Source organism: Microcaecilia unicolor, chromosome 12 (genome assembly GCF_901765095.1).
Source record: "Microcaecilia unicolor chromosome 12, aMicUni1.1, whole genome shotgun sequence".
In the NCBI taxonomy this organism is placed as follows: domain Eukaryota; kingdom Metazoa; phylum Chordata; class Amphibia; order Gymnophiona; family Siphonopidae; genus Microcaecilia; species Microcaecilia unicolor.
The window spans coordinates 82695844-82717281 of record NC_044042.1 but is presented as its reverse complement, the minus strand read 5'-3'; the positions used below and the strand labels follow the sequence as shown (position 1 = coordinate 82717281).

Genomic DNA, 21438 nt, shown 5'->3' with positions numbered 1-21438 from the left:
GTGTTTTATTGTTGCAGTACACTTAGGGTTACTATATTTGTGGAGACAAAAACAGAGGGGACAAAAAATAAAAATGGTTGCTACCTTTGCAAAACAAATATTTAATTGTAGCCTTTAGTTAATGAACACACATCAAACAGTGACTTACTCACAGTACAGCAGTAGACAATCTACTTTTCAAAAACTTCAGGATTTGATTTGGACAGAGTCTGAGCCCAAGTGTACTTATTAGAAGAGCGCATATCCACATAATGTGGATAGGTGTGTTAGTCATAGGCACATAAAAGAAAAAGTGGGCATTTCCCTAAAAATCCTGGAGGACATATCTGAATAAGTCCAAAAAGAGGACATATGGTAACCCTAAGTACACTGCTTTGAATTTCTTTAAAAAAGGAGTAAATAAATCCTAATAAATTTAACTCTGTATAGAGAAAAAGACAACTAAAACATAAAAAGGCCAGAAGAGGTGCAACTAACAAGTAGAGTTACAAGGATAGAAATCAAATTTCCGAAAGAGATTGTCAATAGAAATCAAACAAAATAAAACATGGAAAAGAAAATAAGATGATACCTTTTTTATTGGACATAACTTAATACATTTCTTCATTAGCAGATCGACGAAGAAGGGCAACCTTCGAAAGCTAATCAAGAAATGTATTAAGTTATGTCCAATAAAAAAAGTATCATCTTATTTTCTTTTCCATGTTTTATTTCTATTGATAACCTTAAGAGTGGACTAACACGGCTACCACACTCCTCTACGAAAGAGATTGGCGATTATTTTTTCTAGACTCTCCTGCTTTTGTTTTTCTTGTGCTAGGGTAAGGGGAAATAGTTATCTGTCCTTCACATTAATCCCTGTTATCAATGTATTATGCAATTTTTTTCTGGAAGGGCGGAGATATGGGTGGCAGGTAACCTCTGCTAGCCTGACGCCCCTTGGTAGCTTTCGGTGCTTGCTTGCTTATTCTGCTGAAAACAAACAAACATTTGTTTGCGAGGAGCAGCTGACTCGGCACCTGCAACCTACCAAATACTTGTGACCCAGATTGACCACGTGGGAGATCAGATGTCGCCGTGGATGGACGGTGGCCTGACTTAAGTCTCATCATGAGTCTGGCCTGTTTTTATTTCCATGTAGTTAAGGCAGAGAGGCTGATGTGCAAACCGAACACCAGCGTTAAAAAAAGCGATTTGTACGCACATTATCGCGCGTAGATGTGAATATGTGCGCTAAATTGCCGCAAATTGTATTTGCGTTATAATCGTCTGTGCTCGGCTTTAAACATCAGCCCCTCAGGTTCAGAAATTGAATCTAGCAGGCTACATCAATTTGATGCATTCATTGGAAATGATCAGAGCCGATACACAGCTACAAAACAACTCCATCCCTCGTGACCTGGGCGTTAAGGTTCGCGTCGCCGACGCGCCATCCAGAGAGTGAGTCGCGCGTGACCTACCCCTCCGCTCCGGAGTGGAGCCCGGTGAAAGGGAGGGCCTATGGAGGGGGAGGGGAAGCGCCGTGCGTGCTACCGGCCAATGAAAACAGGGTAGCTACACCCTTTTTTTCTTTTTCCCTGCCATCGGACCAATGAGTGATGAGTGGGTGGGGCGACAGCATCTACGCGTGCAGTGGCCGGTTTAAGGGAAGTAACTGAGTACAGGCTAGGTAAGCCTAGTTGTTGTCTCAGATTCTTGTGCAGAGTTCGACAACTGAGCGGAGGAGGTACGCGGTGAGTGAGTTAGGGAGGGCGACTTATTGAAACGATTCTTCACGAGAGTCAGTAACTAGGAACTGTGTATGAGGGGAGGGTGACGGGGAAAGGAACAGAGGGGCCGACTCTGGCACCCCAAATATTGAGGAATTTCGTTGTATGTGTCCAGGGAAGGGTTATGTCCACTGGGCTTAGCTCCCCGATTAATTAAAAAAAAAAAAAGTTGGCTCCAACGGAAGGGAATGTGGTGAAAAGTATAGGGTAAGAGGTAAGTAGTGTGCGGGTCGTGGGGGAGGGGGAAGGGAACTGGGACTTGATCTACCGCCTTTCTGAGTTTTTTGGCAACTACATTCAAAGCGGTTTACATATATTCAGGTCCTTATTTTGTACCAGGGGCAATGGAGGGTTAAGTGACTTGCCCAGGGTCACAAGGAGCTGCAGTGGGAATCCCCAGGATCAAAGTCCACTGCACTAGCCACTGGGCTACTCCTCCACAACAAGGGGTGTTAGGTAATGTACTAGATTAGTAGAGGAAGACGAAAAGAACAAAAAATAATATAGGAAAACTTGTTCCGGAAGAGCGAGATGCGATTAGTATTTACCAATTTTGAAGTTGATAGGGCGATGTGCTACTTTCCAACCAGTATTAAAGAAAAGAACCTTTCAGTGTATCGGGAGATCCCCGTGCTAGATACTCCTCCCTTTTTCAGTCTTTTTACTTTCGTTCTTAATTTGTTTTGCAGATTTAGTTTTGCCCATTGCACTGCAATCGATTTAAAACTATGACGTTTTAGCTGGTAATAGAACAAAAAAGGTTTATTATAACGAGCACTGCATCACATAGGGGTGTAATTTATGTGGCTTTATAAACTCACTTCCGTTTTGGCCAGATGGCTGTTGCCACTTTCATTGTTTGCTTAGGTTTGCACTCTGATGAGCAGCCCTGCCCTACTCTTAGGTCTTATGGCAGTGATGTCACGTTTGTGGTAGAGGTAGGGGCTGGGGCTAGGCTATAAGGGGGGGGGGGGGATTTTCAGGTCATCCCTAATTAGTTCTATTGTTTACTTTGAATGCATTTTTCAAAAAAGTGTATAAATATTTCTTAAATGAACATGTGTTAATAAATATGCTTGTTTTTAGTCCTGTTATTGCAATGATGGTCTTTGGATGGATTTCTGTGGCTCTTTCCAGAGCCTTGTCATCATGGACTCTTGTTTTGTTTTAAGCTAGTTGGAGCTGATATCAAAAGCAAATGTAGGCGGTGGAGGCCATCAGCGTCAGACTAGCGCCCGCATTTACTTTTGCTGGATGATCAGAGGGCTCCAGTGCAGGGGACTGCAAGTGCTAATTGCATGCAAATCTGGTCATCAAGGATTCAAACTGATGATCAAAGAGCTCCCTCAACAAGGGTGCCCTTATGAGCAGATGATCAAAAGCCCTGTGCTGTTCCAAACAGTGCTCTAAAAGTAGCACTGGAACAGTTTGGGGCTTTAGTGCCCCTATGATCAGAGATAACAGTGTGCAAAATTAAGCACGCTATTATCGCTGTTGATAGGGTAAAGTGCGGGAGGATTGTGCGCTCAGGCACAATCCTCCTGACTTGACAGTTCTGGGCTGGGCACCGCCATTTTCAAGACGGTGCTGATGGACAAGGAGGGAGGCCACCTCCCTCTTCCAACGAAGGTAGGGTGGGGGAAGGGCAGCTAGACCACAAGGTCAGGGGGGATTGACTCGCAGCTTACTGAGCCACCAGGGCTCCATTTGAGGGGATACTAGGGCTGGAGACCCACTGGATCTCCAACCTCCCCTGAACCCGTGTTGGGGGTGGACCTCCAGTCCCTGTGTCATTTGGGGGGGGGGGGTTCCTGCGGGTAGAGGCTGCTGCATTGAGGGTAATAGGGCGCCTTCTAGCTCACCATTCCTCCCCAAAGGTCTGTAAACCCTAACGCCTGCTCAAAGCTGGCATAGGGTTTGTCGCAGACAGCATGCCAATGTTTGGTGTGCTGCTTGCTGAACATTGGGGAGAAATATATTTAGCTCGGGTGCTCTGATCATGGGGCAGTAGCAAACGCAGGTGCTGGTATGGTGCTAACAGCCTCTAGCACCTGCTTTTGCTTCTGATCATTTGGGCATTACTGTCAGGAACCTAACGCCAGTCTGGAGCTGGCGTTAGGGTTGACAAACTGCAATCAAGCATGGACCTGAAAGACAAAGAAGCAAGTAGTTCGAAAAAGAAACTTTGAAACTGGAAGTGGAGCTGAAATGTGGACAGATTCTTAAGCTAGAACAGAAAGGGAGTCCAGTAGTTTCAAGACATGTGGTTAGTTAAAAACTGCATGTGATGGGGCTCTAACTAATTAATTTAAATTCAGTGTTGGATTATAATTTATCCCACAAGTACCGTTCTGCAATGTGAGGGGGCTGCAAGATGTCGACACTGTCGGCACTTCCTCATTCTCTCCTCCTCTCTGGCTCATGTGATTCTTCAGCACATGTGATAGGTTCTATTCGCTCCCTTTGCTCCCTCAGGAGCAAAGATAATAGCATACATATCATTTGCATACTATTAGCTTTGAGAATGAGGGAGTTATTTTTGGGTGCTGTTGGATTAGTAAACTCCGGCGCTGTCCTGTGCAGCGCCAGAGTTTTTTTGATCGTTGGGGTGGTTGATGACCGATTCACTCTGCCTTCCCTGGGGACAGTGGATGTGGCGTCCACAGTATCCTTGACAACTCTCGGGAGCAGAAAACTTGAACTAGCAGAGCATCCCATCTTGTATGAATATTAATGATATCTCTGCTACCATACTACTGGCTGTTGAAGGGGTAGGTGTCTTGTTTGATCGTCAACCAATGAAGGTCTTCATCGAGTTGGTAGGTGATAACCTTAATGGCACTTCTTCCTCCAGCAGACCTGGTAGGCCCCTGGGGGTACTCTGGGGAGGAGAGACTGGGACTAAAATCTCCATATCTTTGAGATAATAGGGAAAAGAGTATATTGGCCTACTTTACTAACAGTTGGTAGGGTTGGGCAGACTGGATGGACCATGTAGGTCTTTTTCTGCCGTCATCTACTATGTTACTATCATAGGACTTTGGACTAATATTTTGACATCTTTTTGCTCCCACTGCTTTATTTGTGGTCAGTTTATAGAAATATGGATAGCCTAGCAGCCAGGAATCTGAAACGTGATCTTAATAGATTAGAAATATTTATAGACATCAGCGGTTCACCTCACTGATACCAAACTGTTAATCAGCAAGATTCACAAACCCACCTCCTCATTAGTCACAGAAATTTTTCTAAAGAAATGTCTTATTGCTTATTTATTGCTCATTATTAAAACATTTCAGAAAAGCTTTTTAGACTTCTTTAAGCTTAATTTCAATATTCATCTTCAAAATGTAATTTCTTCTTGTTGGGGGTCAATAAATCAATCAGACGGGCTATTTTTCACTATATAGCTGTTTGAAGGATCCCCCTAAAACAAAGGTAAACCTTACCACTCTATATAGTAGACTAATTACATAGTTTAATTTGTATAAAGTGATGTAGTAATAACATACCTGCACCAAACATTCTCAAGCAGCTAAGTTAATCAGCTCTAAAATGGCAGCAGCATGTTCCCTGCTGCAGCTTCTCCCAAATATCATGTGACTCAAAACAGCACCAATTGCAGAGTCCCCAGGCTAAACTAGAAACATCAGTCTGTTTCTACCACGCTAGGGCCACTGAGATAAAATAATAAAAAAATCCAGTTTTGCTCGCTATAATTTAAATCTCTCATATTTTGGAGCCGATTAACTTAGTGGCATGAGAATGCCAGGGACGTTTGGTGCAGGTATGTGTTATTAGTATATCACCTTATACAAGTGAAGCTTTGTAATTAGTGTATAGAGTGGTGACATTTACCTTTGTTTTAGGGGGATCCTTCAATCAGCAGTATAGCAAAACATACTGAAATTAAGCTTTAAAAATCCTTATTGTTTATTATTGCTCATTGTTATTACATTTCAGAAAAGCTTTTTAAAGAAATTGATTGTGACTGATAAGGAGATGGGTGCATGAGTCTCGTAGATTGAGAGTTTGGTATCAGTGAGGTGCACTGCTGAGGTTTATAGATATTGTTTCATATAACAGAAGCTCAGTGTGTGGTATAATTGAAGGAGTTTCGTATAAGACTAAAAGCCCATTGTATGTGCTTATTAGATTAGATTTTGCAGACTGATTATACAGCAGTGGTTCAGCATATCATTTTCTTAGGGTGGTGTGTGAAAATCTGCCAAGGCAAGGGAATGCAGAGATCCCACAAAGTACAAACAGCAACATTTAGGGAGTGGGAAATAGACCTGGTGGTCCAGAGACGAGCAAGGAAACTTTGGATATTCATAAGTTTATTGACAGTACTCTGTTTCGGTGCCTCAGGAGTCTCTGTGAATGATCTTTCGTAATAATGTCCAAAGAGATGGAGCCATTTATTCTAACCTGAGCGGATCTGCAATCCTATTGGTCTTTTTCAAGACCAAATTGCATGTTCAATTTCTAAGAATACAGTACGTGCTCTTGTATAAGTCTCTGCAATTCTGGAGACTTCACCTACGGGAAGATATAAACGGGATGGAGTCGGTCCAGAGGGTGGCTACCAAATTGGTAAACAGTCTGTCATAAAACAGGCTTATGGACCTCAACATGTATATGCTGGGAGAGAGGGGATATGATAGAGACATTTAAATACCTTAGTACCGTAGTGTAAATGTACAGGTGGTGAGCCTTTTCCAAATGAAGGAAAACTGGAATGAGAGGGCATAGGAAGAAGTTAAGAGGAAATAGGCTTAGGAGGAATAAATACTATTTCATGGAAAGGGTTGTGGATGTGTGGAATGGCCTCCCGGTGGAGGTCGTGGAGATGAGGACTGTCAGAATATAAGAAAGCATGGGACAGGCACGTGGTATCCCTTAGGAAAAGGAGGAGCTAGTGGTTACTGAGGAAGAGCAGAGTGGGATGGGTCATTTGGCCCTTATCTGCTGTCATGATTCATTTCTTAAGCTGGAGCGTCCCTCCGTCCAGCAGGTGAAGTCAAAAGTAATATTGTAGGAATGGCCAGCAACATATCTGCCCTGGGCCTGAGACTCCAATTTTCAAACTTCCACAGCCCAATAAAGTATTTCTTCCTCATTCACATCCTGCTGTCTAGGTCGGCTGGCACAAACCCAGACGTCTTGCTTGATTCCTTTTATGGATCCTGTTCTCAGTGAGCTTGCAGTGTCCACGTATTTACTGCATGATCTGAGCAAAACAATTTGTATAATATATAGCTATTAAGCATGCGCAAGATACTGGGATGATTTTACAGGACAAGATGTTCTAAGAGTCAACTGACCTGTTTACATAGTGTAAGCGAAAGGGCAATGGACAATAATCTAATCTATTACCACTACAAGAGGTGGACAAGGAAGAGTCAGAGCTACTATTGGAGCTTCTTCCCTTTTTCCTCTTTCTTTCTCATTCTTTTCCCAACTATGTTATTTACTTGCGCTGAACTATTGGGTAGCACATTTTACACACTTGAGTTTCCCCATTACCCGCCCTATTCTCCTTGTCACCCACCTATTGATTGCTGCTGCTGATGGCGGTCTTCTCGACTGATGCTGCTGTAAGAGGCAACAGTAGGTCCAGAGTCATCTGCAGTCCACCCACAGGGAGGCTTGAGGTCCTGTTTGGTCAAAGTTGGAGCTGAGTATTCTAAGCGGTTGCAGTTAGCTTGACACCATGAGTGTTATAACTGCCATGAAGTGGGTTATAATGTGGGATGGTTACTAGGTGAGCTGTGTCTCCTTGATGCCTGGATCAAATGGATTGGGGAAAGTAGGAACATGATAGTAACCTGTCCCGACCAAATAGGATAAGCAGGGAACCCTTGTGAAAGTGGGTTTAGGCATATATGGTAGGTAACACCAAGGGGGGTGCTGGTGAGTGGGCACAGGTGGAAGAACAGCCGGAGTGATAGTGTGGACTTCATCCATAGCGAGTGGCTCAGTAGAGCATGTAGATGGCTCACTGCTCTTTGAGTTTGCAGCAGGGACAGTAGTTAGTGACTTGCCTGTGGTGGATCCTTGTGTGGAGCTGCAGTTGGCCTGGCTCAGTGGGGCCTTGGGCTTGCCCTGTGTCACTGTCATCTGCACAGGTCTGTCTGAGCCTAAGATTGACACTTGGCTCTGGCTGACACCAGGGGTATGATGCTGCTTGTTGGAAGATGCAGGAGTTTTTTTTTTCAGGTTTAGCAGACTTCTTGCCTTTTTAGATGGTTTCAAGGATGTCCTCCTAATTCCACCATGACCAACTGTGATGGTGTAAACTGCCTGCACTGCTCCCCTCCCCTTGCCACGTCACGCTGGTTGGTTAGGTATTCCCTGTATTTTGTATATCGCACTGGATCCACTTCTCCAGATTAAAAACAGCTGTCATTGTGGTGTGAGCAGGGTCTAGTCTCTATGGGTCACAGCAGCAGCATACCTGGATGATCCCTCTCCCCCCCTCTGAAAAATCTGTGCACAGTGGTGCACTTTCAACCAAAACATCAGCAGCAGCTGATTGGCAAAACACTACTACCTTTGGTCCCCTGACCGAGTCAGTCGCAAAATGGTTGCTCTTCCAAATAGCAGTATTTGCTGACAGAGAAATGTGACGCAGCTTAATGCTGATGTAATGGGATACCTTTGCTGTGGTGAGAGAGGAGATATCAAATGATCAGGTTGGCTGGTTTTGGGGGGGGGGGGGGGGGTGGAAATCTGTGGTACCCTTAAAGAGCTGCCTCCCCAGGAAATCCAGGAAAATGAAATTGAAATCCTGCAGCTTCTTCTATTTTCTTCTCTTACCGACTGGCGAGTATGACTGCGGTATTTCCCTAACAGAATGCTCCCTAATGCTGGATTGATCTCTTGCATCCTGAGGGACCCTGACGTCAGATTGATCTGGCAGCAGTCTTGAGTGACCCTCTCTTCTGCTAACAGTAATGGTGACATTGGGTGAGCTGGGGCTTTAAATCTGTCACAAGTGCCTCTGTCTCAGCGGGACGCCTGGGCTTCAGTGGGAAGATGTCACCACACCAGTCCTGGGCAGCCAAATGGCCTCGCCAGCAGGGTAAGGATTGTCTCAGGTGCATGGTACCGTGTTATGGGTAGTTCCGTGCACTCACAGGCACTGCACCTTGTTTATTATATGTGAGGAGCTGGTATGTTCATTGTAAGACTTTGTGTTGCTGTGGTTTGAATTTCCTTTTGACTTGATTGTGGTAGGAAAGGGTGATTTTTATCTTCAGTTGTCTGGTATTCAGATATGGTCACTGCAGTAATGATTTAATTACACAGATGACCTGATCTCTTCCTTCTCTAGAGATGGCTCTGCTGAGAAGCCTGAAAACCAAAGAGCCCTAACCAGATGAAAACTTTATATGCCCTTTGTGTCTCAGGTCTGATTCATTATCTCCTTTTCTTGTTTTGTTGCTTTTCTTATTTTATTTGGTTATATTGCCATAAATTAAAATGCAATCCAGAAAAGTCCAAGTTTTTGGCCGTTCAAATGGAGAGCAAAGAAAGCCTTTGAGGCTGCAAGGGCCCGAGTACTGGTTTGTATTGCTACCACTGGACTTGTAATACCAGTTTGTGATTTTGTAAGGGGTTCTCAGCTTCAGGGAATTTTTTTTTGTAAGTCATGTGACCAGTCATGTGATACGGCTCCTGTTCTAGCTGCAGTCTTGCAAGCCCTCTACTGGGAACTGAAACTTGGCTTGATCATGTTTCACCACCTCAGTGTGCAGGGGATTTGCAGACAAGAACGATTTCTTGTACCAGATGTCTGCCAGCGAGGCAAGTTTCAGTCTGACTTCATTTTCAAACAATATGGAATTAGTTGTTCTTAATTTAGGGCTCATTTGTGTGTGTTTTACACTTTGAAAATAGTTGGCAGTGTCTTGTTTAGGCAGCTGGTACTGGAATGGGCAGAGGGGTTCTGAAAGACCAGGAGTGAGGTGCATTGGCAACGCTGCATAAATTGGACAACAGGTTGTGGGAAATGATGGAGAGTTGGTTCTATACTTAGAATTCAGACGGTTAGTCTGAGAAGCCACATCTTAATTAACATTACCACTTGTTAAGAACCGATTTGCATTAAAAACTTTTTTTTTTTTTTTTTTGTCTCCAGAAAACAATTCTAAGCATAAACATTATGTGCAGATTCCAGTTTGAAAATTAACTGCCAATTACATAGGTTGCAAAATAGTTGTGAAATCTTGCTCTTGCTGTTTATGTGGAGCAAGTGGGGAAGACGCATATGTGGGTTTGGAAATTAAATCTGTGCATGGATTTTTCCCTTCCTTGGGGCAGCAGCCTGTTTTACTGGTTAGAGGGGTACACTTTCCACCCCAGGGGGATGTAGCTTGGTAATTCCTTAATCCCCATCTCAAGATGAAGACAGCATAGCTCAAAAGGGGCTTTGAGGCCAGTTTCTGTCCTGGGCCTATGCACATCTAATATTGGCCCTGTAGAGTGGCCTTTGAGATATAATGCCAGGGGCTTTTTAAGAACGAACTAGTAAAATAACTGATTACTGCTGGTTTTTCACATGAATATTCTTCTTAGATGTGGGTGTCGTCCATGCTGTGGCTGGCCCTAGCTGGTGTAGTGGCAGCTTTGCGGTGTCCTGGTGGCCAAGTCTGTGATGATGGCAGCAGATGTTGTGAGCTCCCTGGAGCAGAATCTGCCTGTTGTCCACAGGTAAGTGGGGAATTTGTTTGTGCTGAGGGGTTTGGTTGAGAGATGCAAAGACATGGACATTTTCTATAGGGCTGGAGAAATTGCTAGTGTCATAACTGATGACCAGTAGGAAAGGCAGGTTGTCAGAAATCATATTATTGTAGCTCTTGAGCAAAAGTCCTATCTAGATTTCTTCTTACTAGCAAACAACATTGTAATAATGCTCCTTTTCATACTCAGATGAATCTGGTTTCCTGTGTGCAAATAGCTCCTGCATATCTAAAAGTGTGGGCCACATCCTGCTTTAAAAATTCATTGCAAAAAAAAGTGAAAATACAGTGGAAAAGACTGTTGTGACCTAGGTTTCCTCTGGTATGTAAAGTCTGAGCCTTCATCTTACCTGTCTATATAGACTTTGCCAGTCGGGTGACCACATGTTGTATTTTTGTTTTATCGCTCACCCCTCCAGTTGAAGAAGCTGAGGGTTCAGGATAGACCAAAATTCAGCAAAACTGAAAAATTATTTGGCAAAGTGGCACCAGTGCTGTGTAGTGTTCTGGAGTAGCAGAGTGGTATGAGCCTGTTCACGGAGTAGCAGCCCTAAGGGGTAATACGAAAAAATACAGCAAAAGACTTACCCAGTTCTTAGATTGGGAGCTGAAGTTTCGGTTCTAAGATCCCCCCAAAAAACTTAGTTTTTATAACTTTTTTTTTTTTTTTTGTACTTTTGCAGTCAACGTACATCTTTTGGCTATCCTTCTGACTGCGGAGCCATACTAGACCTTGGGAGAGGGGATGGGAGGCATAGGCATCTGACAGATTCACCAGTCATCAATGGATTCTTTACACTGTGATTTAATGTAGTATGAGTCCCCCTTCCTCCCCCCCCCCCCCCCCCCCCAAGATCTTGTTACCTTTGATTGGTATGAACATATGGATTTAATCTTTTATACTAAGAATATCGAGGGGATGATTTTTAGGTTCTGTTGGCGCTACTACCTCCTTGTCTTAAAAATGTAGGAGTGAGTGAGTTGGGTGGGCCAGTCTGAGGAACAGGAGGGCCTCCCCCCTCCCCAACAACAGATTTTTTCCCCCCTTCTCCTTTGGTCTAGAGGCCTCATTTTAGGTTCTCAACCCAGTCCTGAGGACAAACCCATCCATTCTGGTTTTCAGTGTATTCACTATGAATATGCATGAAAGACTTGGCATGCACTATTACCTCCATTGTATGCTAATTTATCTTGTGCATATTCATTCTGAATATCTTGAAAACCTGACTGGATTGAGAACCCCCTGGCCTAGACGAACTAAAAATATATATAGGAAGACTGGTGCAAATTCAAAAATTGTTTCCCTGCTTGTCAACCACTGAATCTCGGCCTTGTATTAGAAAGATGAGAGGAGGAGATTTGTCTCTCTGCCTTTTCTTTGTTTAACCGCCCCCCCCCCCCCCAAAAAAAAAATAAAAATAAAAAATCATTCAAATAGAGAACAGTGGCTGATATTAGCCATTACAGTTAGAACATTACCATCCTGGAAATAACAATTAACCGTTTTTTTTTTTTTTTTTGTGATGCCTTATGTTCATATTTTATATACAAAGCATACAGTATGGCTCCAAAATGTTTCATTTAAAGTGGTTGCATTTTTTTCCATGACCCTAAAATCATTTGAAAAGCAATTTACCCTAAAGACTTCTACGGTCTATGCTGTGATTGTGACTAAATAGATAGGGATGAGCTGGAGTGTAAATTTTAAGGGGCTTCGACGTTAGCTTCAGAACTTAGTACAAGAACAGGTATGTGCCCTGAGAAAGGCAAGGACAAATCAAACTCGGGTATACAAATAAACTCATTTACATGGTATGTGATACTTTTATCTTGTTGGGCAGACTGGATGGACCATACAGGTCTTTATCTGTTGTCATTTACTATGATACTGTGATTTCAATTGCCCCGATATTGACAGGGTAAAGGTAACAGGGCATGATAGTGAGGTAAAATTCCTTGACAAAATCAAGGACTGCTTTATGGAGCAGCTGGTACAGGAGCTGACAAGAGAAGGAAAAATTCTAGATCTAGTCCTTAGTGGAGCGCATGATATGAGGCCGGGGCTGCTTGACAGCAGTGATCATAACTTGATCGGATTTGATACCGGCTTTGGAGTAAGTACACACAGGAAATCCAATACATTAGCATTTAACTTTCAAAAAAGAGACTCTGATAAAATGAGAAGAAAGGTAAAAAAAACCCAAAAACTTAGAAGAGCAGCTGCGAAAGTCAAAAATTTACATCGGGCATGGATGCTATTTAAAAATACTTTCCTGGAAGCCCAGGCCAAATATATTCCATGTATTAAAAAAAAAAAGGAGGAAGGAAGATCAAACGACAGCCGGCATGGTTAAAAAAGTAAGGTGAAGGAAGCTATTAGAGCTAAAAGAAAATCATTCAGGAAATAGAAGGATCTGACTGAAAATAAGAAACAGCATAAGGAATGGCAAGTCAAATGCAAAGCAATGAGGCCCCAATGCACAAAGGCAGCTGTAAAATATGGCTGCCTTGCTAAATTTGACCGAATTGCTAACAGCCAACGATGCACAAAGGGTATCGCATGCAAATGAACTGCACATTCTCGCTGTTTGTGAGTTTGAGCTGTCAAATGGATTTGACAACTCTGATGCACTGGACCTCTCCAGCCCTACACTATATAAAAAAAAAAAAAAAAAAAAATTTTTTTTTTTTTTTTTTAAATTTACCCTGGTGGACCCTGACCACCCTAATCTCTTTTTCCAGTGGACCATGACCTCCCTCTACGAACCCTTCTTTTTTTTTTTTTTTTTTTTTTAAACTATCTATGGTGGTCCAGTGGACAGAATCCCTTCCCCTGGTGGTTCAGTGAACTGCACCCCCCCCCCCCCCCACACACACACAATTCCCTTCCCCTTGCATGTGCACACACATCTCATCCCGTACATGATGCCCCTTCCTGTACCTTTTTTTTTTTTTTTTTTAATCATTTATTTATAATTTTTTCATTTTACAAGGATCACTTGCAAAACAGTAAAACAGAGATGATTGTACATTAAAACAATATTAGAAGAAAAAAACAATCTCAACAAGATAAATGGATTTTATACAATCTTTCTCTTTCTTAGACCACAAAATAAATAGGGAGAGTGAAACAAGACAAGGAGATCAATCTAAGCAACAGCAAACAAAGAAAACGTGGTATTAACCCGATTATCCCCAGTTATTATTTATCTAAATCATTATTACACATTGATCATCTGGTTGGTTTCTTCAAGACCATAACAGTGCATAGTCCATCAGTTTCATTGGAAACATACTTATTGTCCAATATTAGTGAAAGTAATACACCTGATTTCATTTTTTTTTCCCTTTTAAAACCAGAAATTGTTTAACAATACAAACCCTTGAATCTCCAATCCAATTCCCGCTGATTAAAGTAATCCCAGTTTCACAGGCTTCACTCCTTTTGAATTAATATATTAAGAGGAATCATTTCAGAGGAAAAAAAACATTAGGAGTCATACCCGGAACTCTGGGAAAACAACAATCTCGATATTAATCATCTATAACAATATTCATTTTGTTCAAATTTTTCTGATCTTTTATCATTTTCAAATCTTAACCGTTTCCTACTTCAGTAGAACTTCATTTGCTGTATATTCTCAAAGGATTCGATTAGATTATCCATGTGGCTCCTTAACAAGACTATATCTGAAGCAAAGTCATTCTCTACCACCGTCAGGTCCTGGAGCACCCTCCAGATGACATTCACTGCAACCTCCACGGGAGCCAAAAACTCCAAGCTGATAACTCTTAAGGGTTTAGGAGTAGCACCGCCGACACGGGTTCAGCTGCAAACGACTTCCGTTTCAGCATACACTCCTGACTCACTCCTCCACTCCTTTGGGCATGGTGGTTAAATGATTTTTGAGCGATGAAGTTGTTTCTAGGTCCAAGAGCATCGACGCTCCTTCGTCGGCGCTAATCAAAGGACTCATCAACCCAGTCATCTATGGGCAGCTCGTCACACAGCGGTCCCACACTTGCTGCACAGGGGACAAAACGCTGGTCATCGGCGGCTGACCCCCCATTGTCCCCTTCCTCTGTTAAGGCAACTGCAATGCAGAGAGGAAATTTCAAGTGAACAAAAACTGAACTTCAGAGGACAGCTGGGCAGTTGAGTGTACGAGCTTCAGGTCACCATCTTTCCTCTCTCCCTAATTTGGGACACTCTTTGTCTGGTTTCTCCTCAAAGGCCTGTCTGATATGGGTAACCCTTCAGCATAGCCCTCTGAGTCATTGAAACACGGAAGCCCCTCCACCACTTACAAGGTGGTGTCCCTTCGGAGGGGTTCCTGTACCTTTTTTATAACAATGTGGAGGCAGGCCCTCAAGGAACAAAATGGCGGTGCCCGGGCCCTGCCCAGTGCATTCTGGGATGCACTGGATGAGGCTAAACACCATATGAGTTTTTTCCTTGTATGGTGTGGTAGCCCCACCCAGTGCATCCCAGAATGCACTGAGCAGGGCCTGTGCGCCACCATTTTGTTCCCAGGCTGGCAGGAGGGAAGAGCCGTTGCTCCTGCCCTACTTACCTCCACCTTGTAAAGGTGCAGGGTGTGGTCAGATATTGGAGGGGGGGGGGGGTGTGTGTGCACACGCAGGGGAAGGAGTTCTATCTACTGGACCACCAGGGAAAATTGTTTTTAAAAGGTTCAAGGGGGGGGGGGGGGGAGACTTCCGAAAGGATGGGCTCTACCTTAACTGGGATGGAACCAGGCTGCTGGCACTAAATATTTAAAAAGGAGAGCAGCTTTTAAACTAGAATTGGGGGGGGGGGGGGGGGGGGGGAAGCAGACTGTCACCCAGGAGCGCATGGTTCAGTGTGGAGTGTCCTTGAAGGATACTATTGACAAGGCATTTAGGGAATCCGAGTAGAGAGGGTTCAACAATGCTTAAATTAAGCCAGGTGTGCTTAATGAGAGAGCAGGATAAAGGATGCACATTATCTCAACTTCTAAGCAGCTTGTAGATCAAAGGAAAAAAAAAAAACAATTTTGAATGCCTGTATACAAATGCTAGAAGCCTAAAAAATAAGATGGGCGAGTTAGAATATAAATGATGAGTTAGATATAATGGGCATCTCAGAGAATTGGTGGAAAGAGGACAACGAGTGGGACATTGTTAGGGTACAAATTTTATTGCAATAATAGGATCAAATTGGAAGGGGGGGGGTGCGCTATATGTTAAAGAGGAAATTGAGTCAAATAAAATAAACATTCCACATGACACAGCAGTGTGGAATCGTTATGGATAGAAATTCCATTTCTCCGAGGACAAGCAGGCTGCTTGTTCTCACGACTGGGTGACGTCCGCGGCAGCCCCCACCAACCGGAAATAAGCTTCGCGGGACGGTCAGCACGCAGGGCACGCCCACCGCGCATGCGCGGCCGTCTTCCCGCCCGTGCGCGACCGCTCCCGCCAGTTACTTTTTTTCCGCGACTGAGAGAGTTGTGTTTTCCCCTCTCTCTCGTTTCAGCCGCCGGATTTTTCGACCGCGTTTACGCGGATCGTCGCTTTTGGCCTGTTCGGCCTCTTCTTCTTCTTCTTTTCTTTTATAAAAAAAAAAAAAAAAAGAATTTTGCGCGTGTGGAGCACGCGCTCCTTTTTTTCCCTCGCTTTCTAGCGGGGACGCCTCGTTGCGGCCTAGTGGCCGCTCGGTCGGTTACAATTTTCGTGGTGTGATTTTAGCCACCATTGCCGACTTTGACTTCGCCGACGCGATTTTTCCGTCGATGTCCTCGAAGGTCCCGAGTGGATTTAAAAAGTGTGGTCGCTGCGGCCGGCCGATCTCGCAGACAGACACCCACGCTTGGTGCCTCCAGTGCCTCGGGCCGGAGCACAATCTCAAGTCGTGCGTTTTGTGTCTCGGTCTCCGGAAACGGACTCAGGTTGCGAGGCAAGTTCTGCGGGACCGTCTTTTTGGAACTTGCGCCGGCCCCTCGACGTCGACCTCGACGGCATCGGTATCGAAAACCGGTTCTTCGGTACCGGTATCGATGCCCGAGACATCGGCACCGATGGCAGCGACCCCAGGAGAACAGGTCCCGTCGGCCCGCCGGTCCGCCGGCGAGAGTGGGGTAGAGAGACCGCGTGGGCAGTCGGCCCCGGTCACTCCCTCAACTCGTGAGCCACGGGACCGAACCCTGTCGGACCCGGTACCCCGAGACCGAGGGGGATCGACCTCCTCCTCCTCCATGCCCTCCGGCACCGGTGACGTGCACCGGAAAAAAGACAAGAAGCGCCGTCACCGGGAGCCCTCGGTGCACCCTGAAGAGGAGTCGACGCCGAAGCGTCATCGCAGAGAGGAGAGATCTCCGTCGGTGGTGGAGGTACCGACGCGTCGGGGTTCCGGCACCTCGGTGCCGTCTCCTGGCCCCCAGCAGCTTCCGGCACCGACACCCTTACCGGCCCCACCGCCTTTCCCGGCAGCGGGCCTGGACGAGTGCCTCAGAGCCATCCTTCCGGGGATCCTGGAAGGGCTGATGCGCCAGGCTGTGCCGGCGCCGGGGGTGCTTGCGCCCTCGGCGCCGATGACTGTGGCGCCGGCGAGCTGTAGCCCGGCGCCGGGGCAGTCGACACCGCCGCCGCTTGCGGTGCCGGTCTCGACAGCCACGCAGGTGGAGTCCCCGTCGACGTCGATGGAGGGAGCTCCGTCCCCGCCGGCGCGGGAGTCCACCGCTCGACGACACCGAGACCTCGGTGCCTCGACGTCGAGCCGGGCCCGGTACCGGACTCAGCTACATGAGCTAATGTCCGATACCGAGGACGAGGACTCGTGGGGGGAAGAGGAGGACCCGAGATATTTCTCCTCCGAGGAGTCTACAGGCCTTCCCTCGGACCCCACGCCGTCACCGGAGAGGAAGCTCTCACCTCCTGAGAGTCTCTCCTTTGCCTCCTTTGTGCGGGATATGTCTATAAGCATTCCCTTTCCCGTGGTCTCTGTGGAAGAGCCGAGGGCCGAGATGCTCGAGGTCCTCGACTATCCATCACCACCTAGAGAGTCCTCCACGGTACCGCTGCACAATGTCCTGAAGGAGACGCTGCTCCGGAACTGGGTGCGACCACTAACTAATCCCACCATTCCCAAGAAAGCAGAGTCCCAGTACAGGATCCACTCTGACCCAGAGCTCATGCGGCCCCAGTTGCCCCATGACTCAGCGGTCGTGGATTCTGCTCTCAAGAGGGCACGGAGTTCGAGGGATACCGCCTCGGCGCCCCCGGGGCGGGAGTCTCGCACTCTGGACTCATTTGGGAGGAAGGCCTACCAATCCTCCATGCTCGTGACCCGCATCCAATCTTACCTGCTCTATATGAGCATCCACATGCGGACCAATGTGCAACAGCTGGCGGACCTGGTCGATAAGCTCCCGCCGGAGCAGTCCAGGCCTTATCAGGAGGTGGTCAGGCAGCTGAAGGCGTGCAGAAAGTTCCTGTCCAGGGGGATTTTTGACACCTGTGACGTGGCATCTCGTGCTGCGGCCCAAGGTATAGTGATGCGCAGGCTCTCATGGCTGCGTGCCTCTGACCTGGACAACCGCACCCAGCAGAGACTGGCTGACGTCCCTTGCCGGGGGGATAACATTTTCGGTGAGAAGGTCGAGCAGATGGTGGACCAACTGCATCAGCGGGAAACCGCTCTCGACAAGCTCTCCCACCGGGCGCCTTCAGCACCCGCCCCCACGGGTGGGCGTTTTTTCCCGGGCACGGCAGGCTGCACCCTATTCTTTTGCAAAGCGTAGGTACAACCAGCCGGCCCGAAGGCCTCGTCAGGCACAGGGACAGCCCCAGCGCGCTCGTTCTCGTCAACAGCGTGCGCCTAAGCAGCCCCCTGCGCCTCCACAGCAAAAGCCGGGGACGGGCTTTTGACTGGATCCACGGGAACATAGCCGCCCTACAAGTGTCCGTACCGGACGATCTGCCGGTCGGAGGGAGGTTAAAATTTTTTCACCAAAGGTGGCCTCTCATAACCTCCGACCAGTGGGTTCTCCAAATAGTGCGGTGCGGATACGCCCTGAATTTGGCATCCCTGCCTCCAAATTGTCCTCCGGGAGCTCAGTCTTTCAGCTCCCATCACAAGCAGGTACTTGCAGAGGAACTCTCCGCCCTTCTCAGCGCCAATGCGGTCGAGCCCGTACCACCCGGGCAGGAAGGGCAGGGATTCTATTCCAGGTACTTCCTTGTGGAAAAGAAAACGGGGGGGATGCGTCCCATCCTAGACCTGAGAGGCCTGAACAAATTCCTGGTCAAAGAAAAGTTCAGGATGCTTTCCTTGGGCACCCTTCTGCCAATGATTCAGAAAAACGATTGGCTATGTTCCCTGGATTTAAAGGACGCATACACTCACATCCCGATACTGCCAGCTCACAGGCAGTATCTCAGATTCCGACAGGGCGCACGGCACTTTCAGTATTGTGTGCTGCCCTTTGGGCTCGCCTCTGCCCCACGAGTGTTTACCAAGTGCCTCGTGGTGGTAGCGGCCTATCTACGCAAGCTGGGAGTGCACGTGTTCCCATATCTCGACGATTGGCTGGTCAAGAACACCTCGGAGGCAGGAGCCCTCCGGTCCATGCAGTGCACTATCCAACTTCTGGAGCTGCTGGGGTTTGTGATAAATTACCCAAAGTCCCATCTCCAGCCAACTCAGTCTCTGGAATTCATAGGAGCGCTGCTGAATTCCCAGACAGCTCAGGCCTACCTTCCCGAAGCGAGGGCCACCAATCTCTTGACCCTGGCTTCGCAGACCAGAGCGTCTCAGCAGATCACAGCTCGGCAGATGTTGAGACTTCTGGGTCATATGGCCTCCACAGTTCATGTGACTCCCATGGCTCGTCTTCACATGAGATCTGCTCAATGGACCCTAGCTTCCCAGTGGTTCCAGGCCACCGGGAATCTAGAAGATGTCATCCGCCTCTCCACCAGTTGCCGCACTTCACTGCTCTGGTGGACCATCCGGACCAATTTGATCCTGGGACGCCCATTCCAAATTCCGCAGCCCACGAAAGTGCTGACGACGGATGCATCTCGCCTGGGGTGGGGAGCCCATGTCGATGGGCTCCACACTCAGGGTCTGTGGTCCCTCCAGGAAAAGGATCTGCAGATCAACCTCCTGGAGCTCCGGGCGATCTGGAACGCACTGAAGGCTTTCAGAGATCGGCTGTCCTGTCAAATTATCCAAATTCGGACAGACAATCAGGTTGCAATGTATTACGTCAACAAGCAGGGGGGCACCGGATCTCGCCCCCTGTGCCAGGAGGCCGTCGGGATGTGGCGTTGGGCGTGTCGGTTCGGCATGCTCCTCCAAGCCACGTACCTGGCAGGCGTAAACAACAGTCTGGCCGACAGACTGAGCAGAGTCATGCAACCCCACGAGTGGTCGCTCCATGCCAGAGTGGTACGCAAGATCTTCCGAGCGTGGGGCACCCCCTCGGTGGACCTTTTCGCCTCTCAGACCAACCACAAGCTGCCTCTGTTCTGTTCCAGACTTCAGGCACACGGCAGGCTAGCGTCGGATGCCTTTCTCCTCCATTGGGGGACCGGCCTCCTGTATGCTTATCCTCCCATACCTTTGGTGGGGAAGACCTTACTGAAGCTCAAGCAAGACCGCGGCACCATGATTCTGATCGCGCCCTTTTGGCCCCGTCAGATCTGGTTCCCTCTTCTTCTGGAGTTGTCCTCCGAAGAACCGTGGAGATTGGAGTGTTTTCCGACTCTCATTTCGCAGAACGACGGAGCGTTGCTGCACCCCAACCTTCAATCCCTGGCTCTCACGGCCTGGATGTTGAGGGCGTAGACTTCGCTGCGTTGGGTCTGTCTGAGGGTGTCTCCCGGGTCTTGCTTGCCTCTAGGAAGGATTCCACTAAAAAGAGTTACTTTTTCAAGTGGAGGAGGTTTGTCGTGTGGTGTGAGAGCATGGCCCTAGAACCTCGTTCTTGCCCTGCACAGAACCTGCTTGAATACCTTCTGCACTTATCAGAGTCTGGCCTCAAGACCAACTCAGTAAGGAATCACCTTAGTGCGATTAGTGCTTACCATTATCGTGTGGAAGGAAAAGCCATCTCTGGAGAGCCTTTAGTCGTTCGATTCATGAGAGGCTTGCTTTTGTCAAAGCCCCCTATCAAGCCTCCTGTTGTGTCATGGGATCTCAACGTCGTCCTCACCCAGCTGATGAAACCTCCTTTTGAGCCACTGAATACCTGCCATCTGAAGTACTTGACCTGGAAGGTCATTTTCTTGGTGACAGTTACTTCAGCTCGTAGGGTCAGTGAGCTTCAAGCCCTAGTAGCTCATGCTCCATATACCAAATTTCATCACAACAGAGTAGTGCTCCGCACCCACCCAAAGTTCCTGCCGAAGGTGGTGTCGGAGTTCCATCTTAACCAGTCAATTGTCTTGCCAACATTCTTCCCCAGGCCGCATACCCGCCCTGCTGAACGTCAGTTGCACACATTGGACTGCAAGAGAGCATTGGCCTTCTACTTGGAGCGGACACAGCCCAACAGACAGTCCGCCCAATTGTTTGTTTCTTTCGACCCTAACAGGCTAGGGGTCGCTGTCGGGAAACGCACCATCTCTAATTGGCTAGCAGATTGCATTTCCTTCACTTACGCCCAGGCTGGGCTGACTCTTGAGGGTCATGTCACGGCTCATAGTGTCAGAGCCATGGCAGCGTCAGTGGCCCACTTGAAGTCAGCCACTATTGAAGAGATCTGCAAGGCTGCGACGTGGTCATCTGTCCACACATTCACATCTCATTACTGCCTCCAGCAGGATACCCGACGCGACAGTCGGTTCGGGCAGTCGGTGCTGCAGAATCTGTTTGGGGTGTAAATCCAACTCCACCCTCCAGGACCCGAATTTATTCTGGTCAGGCTACACTCTCA

At 47.1% G+C, this 21438-nt stretch overlaps 1 protein-coding gene across 6 annotated transcripts in view; it reads left to right on the top strand.

The window, feature by feature from the left end:
• The first annotated feature begins 1648 nt into the window (after nucleotides 1-1648).
• Nucleotides 1649-21438, top strand: part of GRN (granulin precursor) — a 153680-nt gene continuing 133890 nt past the window's right edge. For 5 of the 6 annotated variants that reach the window (XM_030220534.1, XM_030220535.1, XM_030220537.1 and 2 more), the window contains exons 1-2: nucleotides 1649-1733; nucleotides 10353-10487. In XM_030220534.1, coding sequence (XP_030076394.1) covers nucleotides 10353-10487 — 135 coding nt within the window. In that variant the 5' untranslated portion in view covers nucleotides 1649-1733. The remainder of the gene's footprint in view (nucleotides 1734-10352; nucleotides 10488-21438) is intronic. The other variant, XM_030220533.1, reaches the window with a different exon arrangement.